Genomic DNA, 10,000 nt, shown 5'->3' with positions numbered 1-10,000 from the left:
GATGCTGGACGAAGGCAGCCTTTGACCTCTGACCTTTGTCATGACCTCTGACCTTTGTGGCCCATGGCTTGGCCATGATGTCACTTTCCCCTTATCTTTCCCCTTATGACAGCCCCCCCTTTTTTCCCCTACGACAACCCCCTTTTTATAAGAGGAAAAACTAAAATTATGGACGTGTTATATTCTATGTGGACGTTATACCCTTTTGATGTGTGTTTGTTATCGTGTGTCGTTCTGACGTTATTGTACACTGAAGGATGCTCCGGATGCTAGTGGGTCCAAAGTTTCTTCTTCTACGCGTCTTTTGTTGATTTTTTAAAAGGAAAACGTGTATCATTCAAGTGAATGTAGAATACGAGCTCTTAACAGTGACTTCCCGGATCACAAGTGTCTTAGGAACTGTGTCGAGTCCAAGGGCTTCCTTATACCCATTAACAAAAAGGCATCTAAGTCGAGAAGCCTGGTCATATTTGTGTATAAATAGTGGATTTCACTATTCATCAATAAGGGATCAAGTTGACGGTGGCGTTACTGCTACCTGAGGTTGACTTAAGCGCTGTAGTTCCTTGCAATAATGAAACAATATAAAACAGGAACACTTCCATAATCTAGCCTCAGTGTCACAAGAACTGTATACCTCACGGCAGCAACATAGTTCTCCAACATGTTGTCAACAAATATATCCTAGGAAAGTAAGTGTGTTGTGAGAAGCAAAAGTCGTGAGTGTTTGTTGTTTGGATCAAAGTACTTATAGCCTGGTGTGCCTTCTTCAATTGTCTGTTGTTTTTATTGCAGTTTCAACCAAAGACAGTGTATTTGGGTCACGGGGGCTATAAACATGAAGGAAGTTAATTACGCTGTATACTTTGATAAGCCACGGAGCTGACTCAAGCAATCTGTAACCTCGACTGAGTTGTACTGAAACCACCCTGCTAACACTTTTTTGTTTCGGTTATTACATGTCACAGTGAAAGTGCTGCGTCCCAATTCTCTACCCTCGTCCTGCTGAAATGTGCACTCCCCCCACAGATTTTTAGTATCGGATTGGCGTAAGACGTCAAGCACATGCTGATAACTGTACCAAGTAAGCACACACTTTGAGATGATGGTAGAAAATTGGGATGCAGCAGAAAAATACTCTCCATATGTGGTGTTGATATTGGCTGGAGGCCTAGCCTATGGGAGGCCTAGCCTATGGGAGGACTAGCCTATGGGAGGTCTAGCCTATGGGAGGCCTAGCCTATGGGAGGACTAGCCTATGGGAGGTCTAGCCTATGGGAGGCCTAGCCTATGGGAGGCCTAGCCTATGGGAGGATTAGCCTATGGGAGGATTAGCCTAAGGGAGGCCTAGCCTATGGGAGGCCTAGCCTATGGGAGGCCTAGCCTATGGGAGGCCTAGCCTATGGGAGGCCTAGCCTATGGGAGGTCTAGCCTATGGGAGGCCTAGCCTATGGGAGGTCTAGCCTATGGGAGGTCTAGCCTATGGGAGGCCTAGCCTATGGGAGGCCTAGCCTATGGGAGGCCTGGCCTATGGGAGGCCTGGCCTATGGGAGGACTAGCCTATGAGAGGCCTAGCCTATGGGAGGACTCGCCTATGGGAGGATTAGCCTATGGGAGCCCTAGCCTATGGGAGGCCTGGCCTATGGGAGGCCTAGCCTATGGGAGGACTGGCCTATGGGAGGCCTAGCCTATGGGGTGTGGAAAGGTAAGTGAAACGAGAGGCTTTCTTTGTTGGTCAGGCCTGAGCTGTTCTAATCTGTAATACCCTGACCTTTGACCTTTCGCAGAGACAAAAAAACAATACCTGAGTGTACAGTACTCTCCATGTTGTTCTGCCGCCTCATCATCAGGATATCTGTATTCAGGGCTCTGTGACCTGGTCCACTCCATCCTCCACCATGGCCCCCAGTTAATGTGATAGAGATAGTCATCTCTGCTTGATGTGATACTGTTTTTTTATCCCCTATCCCCTGCACCTAATGGATGTTCTCTTTTTGTCCTTGTTGTTTTTGTCTCAGTGAGCCTGTCTCGTAGATTGTACTGCGGGCTCATTTGGTATTCCCAGTGAATCCTTTGGTGAGAGCCGCAGATAGAGCCCTATAGTAATGAGTGCAGTGTTCTTATAGATCTAGCGTGGGTCTCTCTCTCTCTCTTCTCTCTGTGACTGAAAACTTGACTCGTTTATAGCAGCTCTGCCAAAGAGAGGGGAAAAATGACGCAATTGTGTTTGTTTGTTCTCGGCAATCATGAAAAAAAACTTTTCCAAAGGAATGTTAGGGAAATCAATATGCACTTGATGATGATGATGATTGTTTGAAATTTCATCCACCTTTCTTATGATTGCCACAGTTTCTCTTCGTTATTCCTTTTCTGTCGTCGATTGACTTCACCCTCTTTTGTCTGAGGGGGTTTTAAGTGTATGCTTTCAGGGCTAGAGAAGTGTTAGGCTAAGCTCTGTTAGAACACTTTAAACTGGGCTCAAATGTCAGATGCCATTCTTCCCCATTCCAGCTCTTCTCAGGGTCTAAGTCTTATCACATTCCTATCACGGACCGATGTTGAAGCCTTATGGAGCAACGCAATCAGCTTCACACAATTCATTTTACTCACAAAGGGATGCATCCTTTTAAATCATACTTTTGAGTTGTATTTTTTTATCATTTTATTGTGTATTGTATTTTTTTAACCCTACGTTGATGTACATATGATGTTTTTGTGTAGTGTGCTTTCTCTGTATTACAGTAGATATGACAAATATATATAAATACTCGTTTTCTAAATCAATAAAAAAGTGTTTGTTTTTTTCTTTAGAAAGCTACAGAATCCCTCTGCGGCTGAGTGTATACATTCTGCAGCTAGATCAGAACTTAATCTGGGAGCATCTGACCTGGCGCATTGAGTTGCATCTTGTAAGAAATGCGCTATACAAATAAAATTTGATTTGATTTGATTTGATTTGACCTCCATTGGGTCAGCCAATCCCCTTCCGCCTTCTCAGGACATTGTTAGGCTTGTGTTCAGTTTAGGGGCATAATAATTTCTTATCTGACAAACAGGTCATGTCTGAATACTCATGCTGCATACCTGTTTAGTACGGTAGGTGTTTTCACTATGCAAGATTAGAATGTTTTGCAGGAGGCCCTAGGGAAAATATGCAGATATTTAGTATGTATAAAATGACAGGATGTCATACTAGATTAGCCTTTACATATAGTATGAATGAATTCACTGCACACTATTCAGGGAGTCTTTTCCAATTTGAGTCAAACAATTCCTATGGAGCAGGTAAGGCAGGCGGGCAGTAGCGTAATTGAACCAATTACCATGATTCAACATGGTTGGGTTACAGGGCTTAAATAGTATGTAGTATGGTTAGTATGCAGTATATGCAGTATATGCTGTACCTTTAGTAATCAGTATGAGCATTCAGACATGGCCACAAGGCTCCAAGTAAGTATCCTTGAGAACCGATGGTTCTCTTGAGCCTAATGGCCCTTGATGTACAAGTACACCCCCTGGACATGACGCTGATAAATGGTAAATGGACTGCACTTATATAGCGCCTTTATCCAAAGCACTTTACAACGGCCTCTCATTCACCCATTCAAACACACATTCACACACCAATGCCGGCAAGCTGCCATGCAAGGCGCCGGCCGGCCCGCTCACTGGGAGCAATTTGGGGTTCAGTGTCTTGCCCAAGGACACTTCGACATGTGGCCAGCCGGGGCTCGAACCGCCGATCTGCCAACCTTGTGATCCTGCGCCACAGCCGCCCTAGTATGTCGCAGAGTCTGACCCAGTCAAAAAAAAAAAATATTTCCTACCAGCACAGTTGAGTTGAGACAGCTACGAACATAAGAAATGTGGAAAAAAAATCTCGCTAGGTTTTCATGGTTTCTGAAAGATGGATGTCAGTAAAGATTAAGGCTTTTTTATTTGTATTATTATATATTCCTTCATGGAGGAGATTGTAATGACTGTCTTGAAAGGGTGAAGCTGTTCTGTAAGTGCCCAATCATTTCAAGACCTCGGTAAAGTAGTAAGTTGCTTTTGTCCTCTCTCCAGTGTGACTAGCTTGAGTGTCTCCACTCTCTGTCTGAACATTAGACTCTCTGTCTGAGAATTATGGTATACTCTCAAGCTGTCATGTAACGACTTCATTATCTAAGCGGATATTAATGTGAACTAAGACGCTACAGTACGAGGCTGCCTTCCATTAGAATTTGGACATAACAAAGCAACTAGCAACTACAAAGGAGATGTCTTTGCATTCTAAGAGGCTGAAAGTGACTGAACAATGGTAGACATCATTAGTCAGTTCACGCACGTTAAATTATTTAATGTTGCCATGCTCAGATCTACAGTATGTATGTATGTATCCCAGCATCAACACCAGACTGCTCACAGCTTCACTATGGACCTGAGATGAGTTTAATGTCCAGTAAAGGACTTAACTATAAACAGGTCGATCTTTACCCTACATATCGTGACGTTAGAATTATACGGTTCTATCTCAATTTTTGTCAAAATTGAGTTTTTTTACATAATCTGATCCATTAGGTGTTTATTAATGCCTGTGTGGTGTTGTTTTTTTAAATGTTGACATTTTTGAGTCAGTAATTCATAAAATACAAAGGCTCCATCTCACAAAACATAACGGAATGTAAAAACTTTGATGCTCAATATCTCTGAACTTAGATAACTCACTTAGATGTTATTAGCTAAGTTTCATACTGCATATCCCTGAGTTTTCTTCTTCTCTCAAGAAGAAGTGACTGGTTTGAAAAACTGTTTCTATTTGCTCTTTTTCTTTTGTAGTCCTTCCCCACATCCAACGCTTTTGCTTCTCATCCTGTACGCTTTAAGATTCGCAGTCCCCTCTGGCAAGCCGAAGCAGAGACAGTTACAGTAGCCTACAGGACAGGGAAGTCTTTCAAACTCTGTCTCTCTTCTCTGTCTCTCTTCTCAAACAGAGTCCTCAGAGTGCACCTGACTGACGTCGATCAAAAGAGATCAAAGCGTAAGAGAACAGAAACAGAAGAGAGAGAGAACAGAACAAAAAATATACACAAATAAAAGAAAAGAACATTGTTCTAGTCCTGTTTATGTGTTCACAGTGGCAGCGGCCTCCAGTTTTGACTTAACAAGGACAGCGTGGACTGTGTGGACTAAGAACTGACGGTATAAAAGTACCCTTGGCTTGGAACCACCTTGTTACCACAGAGTTTCTTAGATACTGAGTAGTTTACATACCGTTTATTGTATTTTTTCTGGACTGGACTAGCCTGTAAAAACTGCACAATAGATCTCTCTCCCTCTCTCTCTCTGCATTGCATTTAAACATTCATGCTGCTGTCCAAGTTGCTATATAAAGTAACCATGCAGCCGGGGGGGCCGGGGGGGGGGGGGGGGGGGGGGGTGGGGGTGCGTACTGTGACAGGGAGACATTTTTCACAGAGCTTTGCCTTTGATGGTGCGTGTGGGGTCTGTTCAGAGGCATATCTTCACCAAAGAGTTATGTAAGCTGTTCAATGGCGCTTTCTCTATGATGTCTGCTTGGCTGCGTGCAGTGAAACTCAAGCGAAATAATAACTATACTACTATTTTGTGATACTACTGTGACTGTACTCTATACATTGCATGTAAAGTAGGTAAGGGGGGTTTGAAGCATTAACACACAGACAGACACACAATCTCACATGTACTCATGTGCACGCACACACACACACACACACATACACTCACATACACATACACACACTCACGCACGCACATACACAATCACACATGCACACATGCACACAGGTACACACACACACACACACACACACACACACACACATACAAATACACTACAGACATTACCATGATATAAATGGATGGAGTGAAGGTCTAACACACACACTCACGCACGCACATACACAATCACACACTCACACACGCACACACAAATACAGTACAGACATTACCATGATGATATAATGGATGGCGTGAAGGTCTAGCTGAACTGGGGGGTCCACGCAGACCGCTGTTAGAGGAGAGAATGCGACAGGTGCTTATTATATATTATATAGCCACTTTGACTTTGAAATGAGCTCACAATGTTTCTGACGCAGGTTATTTATGGACGCACACAGCGGGGGAGGGTGATTGGTCCAACGATGAGAGTCATAATCAGAGTGACACGAAGTCCAGCAACATCAAAGTACCCTATACTTCTAGGTCAGATTCAGATTCAGATAACGTTTATTGCCATTATGCATACACATAATAGGAATTTGCTTTGGCATTACAGTAAGTGTGTTTATACTTTTTTCACGTGTATACATGAACAAATGCAAAAGACAGGACAACACAGGACAGACAACAGTGCATTGGGTAGTGCTACATATATAAAGTGCAGTGCAGAGTTTTTACAGAGTCATGTGCGTGTGTGTGTGTGTGTGTGTGTGTTTGTGTGTGTGTGTGTGTATGGGAATGGTGGTGTTGTCAACATCTGGGACTATAAACTATATTTTTGGGGTGTGAGTTTGTCTGGGTTTTCTCACCTTGGCGCAACACCTTTGGGAAGATGGAGTGGTAATGTGCAGAGGTGTCCGCAGACATAAAAGGAATCATCGAGAACAGCTGGGACATGAGTGTGTGTGTGTGTGTGTGTGTGCTTGTGTGTGTGCTCGTGTGTGTGCCTGTGTGTGTGCTTGTGTGTGTGCTTGTGTGTGTGTGTGTGTAAGCCTTGTCCAAGTAGGGCTTAGGTTAGATTAATACAGCCTCCTGCCTCCATCACATCCAGGAGTTTCAATTAGATACAAACCAGTGGTCAGCTAACCCAGCCTCTCGTATTAAACATCCACATTTCAGAGAGAATCATCTTCTTAACCTGGATTATTCAATCGCTATGAATACACACACAGTATCTATTAGTCTAGGAGGTTATTGTCTCTGAAGGATTCTGTTTCACTGTTATTTTTAAAGCAAAGAAGGAATACAATTAGCGTTAGCTATTCCAAATAAATAGGACAACTTTGCTGACTAAACTGGGTGACAAAACAGTCAAATAGTGTTATGGCTGAGTGACAGACAGCCGACCGTCCGTGCTGTCTGTCAGTACCATGCTAGGGATCGTTTGGGGAGCAGTTGAGGAGGGCGCTACAGGGCGGGAGACCAACGGAGACCTAGGAGGCATCTCTGTGCTTGTCAGACGCATAAAACACTAATCCGAACTGTTGCAAAAGCCTACATGGGATTTGAATCCAGCCCCGGAAATAGCAGTTATGCCACCACGGCGTAATTGGAACAGGGAGTCAGAGAGGCGGAAACTAACAGGAAACAACAAAGAGTTACTCCCCAGGTGGGCAGTTGCACAAGCTGGGGTAAGTGTGTTACTGTTACTGCTTGTACCTGGTCAGTTTTTTTTCTTGTTTTTTCTTCTTCTGTGAAATTACTTTCTGTCTGTCTGGCTGGCTGCTCCTATTAGGTGCAGTCTAGCACGCCCACCTCCCCCCCCCCCCTCCCCTCCCCCCCCCCTCCTCTCCCCTCCTCCCCCCCTCCTCTCCCCTCCTCCCCTCCCCTCCTCCTCCCCTCCTCCCCCCCCCCTCCTCTCCCCTCCCCTCCCCTCCCCTCCCCTCCCCTCCTCCCCACCCCCCCCTCCCCTCCCCCCCTCCTCTCCCCTCCTCCCCCCCTCCCCCCTCCCCTCCCTCCTCTCCTCCCCACCCCCCCTCCCCTCCTCTCCCCTCCTCCCCTCCCCTCCCCTCCCCTCCCCGCCTCCCCACCCCCCCTCCCCTCCCCTCCTCCCCTCCCCTCCTCTCCCCTCCTCTCCTCCCCTCCTCTCCCCTCCTCCTCTCCCCCCCTCCCCTCCTCCCTCCCCTCCTCCCCTCCTCTCCCCTCCTCTCTACTTTCTCTCTAGTCTTGCCCCCTTCTGGAATCCCAAGCTGTGTTTAATTGTGGAGTGCTGAGCCAGAACAGGAGTAATCAGATGAAGGACCGGAGGAGCTGGGCAGGCTCACGTGGAGACATGCCGTCTACCAGGGATTAAAACACTGGCGTCCTGATTGAAGTTTCGACTGCTGGGCTCTCCCTCCACCAGCCGGTAAAGAGGGAATATATATATATATATATATATATATATATATATATATATATATATATGTGAGAGTGAGAGAGATAGACAGAGAGAGAGAGTGTATGTGGGAATGAGAGGAAGAGTGTGTGTGCTTGTCTGTGTGTGACAGAGAGAGAGAAAGAGAGAGAGAGAGAGAGAGTGTGTGTGTGTGTGTGTGTGTGTGTGAGAGAGAGAGAGAGAGAGAGAGAGAGAGAGAGAGAGAGTGTGTGTGCTTGTCTGTGTGTGTGTGTGTGTGTGTGTGAGAGAGAGAGAGAGAGAGAGAAAGAGAGAGAGAGAGTGTATGTGGGAATGAGAGGAAGAGTGTGTGTGCTTGTCTGTGTGTGTGTGTGAGAGAAATAGAGAGAGAGAGAGAGCGAGGGAGGTACAGGCAGTGAGAGAAAGAGAGTGGGAGGAAGAAAGAGCGAGAAGGGGAGACAGCAGCGCAGTGCGGGAGGGGGGGAGCATGAGAGAGAGAGAGAGCGAGGGAGAGAGAGAGAGAGGGGGAGAGAGACAGGAAGCGTGCCACAGCAAACTGAGCCAGAGACGCAGGGAAGGGAGAGAGGGATAGGAGGAAGACGGAGAGAGAGAGAGAGAGAGAGAGAGAGAGAGAGAGAGAGAGAGAGAGGCCCTCAGCTGCAGAAAGGGCAGCCGGGTGAAGACGTGAGAGGGCTAGGGAGGGGGGGACGTCAGGGAGGAGGGGGGTGGGGGACCAAGTGAGTGAGGGAGAGAGAAAACAAAGGATACAATCCGAAACAGGCTTAGACAGGAAAGGGTTGTGAGTGAGTGAGTGGGTGGGGGGGCTGAGGAGAAAAAGAAAAAGCGGAAGAAAGTTTTTAGATAGGAGGGAGGGAGAGAGGGAAAAGAGAGGGAAAGAGAGAGAGAGAGAGAGAGAGAGAGAGAGAGAGAGAGAGAGAGAGAGAGAGAGAGAGAGAAAGAGAGAGAGAGACAAAGTCAATGAGGAAAACATTCCACGTGCCTGGTGGTAAATGCGGGAAAAGCAGCTTGATGAGGAAGAGGAAGAGGCTCGTTCTTTAAGGAGTCTTCTTCTTGCCCTAACCCTAACCCTTGGACGGCTTCCGGCATGTTCTCAGACAGCAGAGCTCCGGGGCCCGGGAACCCCGGCAGGGGGGTCTACCACCAGCACATCAGGCCCCACCTCAACCACTGGCTCAGCAACGGGCTGAAGAAGCCCCCCCGCCACCACCACAAGGACATGGGGTTGAAGCCCCACCACGGTGACACGGGAGGGCTGAACTCCAACTCCAACGGTCAATGTCGGCGGACAGAGGCCTCAGACAACCTCACCTACCTAGACCGAACCACGGGAATAGTCACGGGAGTCCTGTCACAGGAGGTGATGAACATTACAACGTTACATGGGAAAGAGAGTACGACACACGCTAGCCGCTTGACTAACGGACTGGATGGGGGCCGGAGGCCGCCTTCCCCACTGGGGGGGGAGCACAGCGTGGGGCCGGGGTGTGTGGAGCAGAGGGGGACCACCAGCCCTACCAGGTGGAGCCTCTCCGCGTCCCCAGAGCCCAGCCTCGGTCTGGGCCCCCGCCTCAGGCACAGCGGCTGGTCTGTGAAGGACGACGTCCACCGCACAGAAAGCCCCTTTGTTGGAAACCACTACCAGACGGAGTCACACCCCAGTTTAGTCAGGAAGTGTGTAACAGCCGCCACCTCTGTCGTCGTGCCCACGCAGTTCAAAGGTCGTGACAAAGTGGCTGTGTGCGAGGAGGAGGAGGAGGAGGAGGAGGAGGAGGAGGGGAAGGGAGGCGTGAGGCAGGCCTACCGCCAGAGAACCAAGGGGACGACCGGTTCTATTTCCAGCTACGCTAAAGAACCTTGTCGAAACATACACAGCCAGAGAGACTCGACTAGACCTCAGGGTAT

General features: G+C 47.4%; 1 protein-coding gene across 1 annotated transcript in view; it reads left to right on the top strand.

Moving 5' to 3' along the window:
* tnfaip8l1 (tumor necrosis factor, alpha-induced protein 8-like 1) overlaps window positions 1-1,279 on the top strand; it is a 12,072-nt gene extending 10,793 nt beyond the window's left edge. The window contains exon 3 of the mRNA XM_080535884.1: window positions 1-1,279. This exon is cut by the window's left edge and continues 264 nt beyond it. Coding sequence (XP_080392010.1) covers window positions 1-25 — 25 coding nt within the window. The 3' untranslated portion in view covers window positions 26-1,279.
* The last annotated feature ends 8,721 nt before the right edge of the window (window positions 1,280-10,000 follow it).

The sequence above is a fragment of the Nansenia antarctica genome (assembly GCF_963989245.1).
Source record: "Nansenia antarctica genome assembly, chromosome: 7".
In the NCBI taxonomy this organism is placed as follows: Eukaryota; Metazoa; Chordata; class Actinopteri; order Argentiniformes; family Microstomatidae; genus Nansenia; species Nansenia antarctica.
Note: the sequence above shows the minus strand (reverse complement) of the source record. Positions and strands in the feature narration are given on the sequence as shown.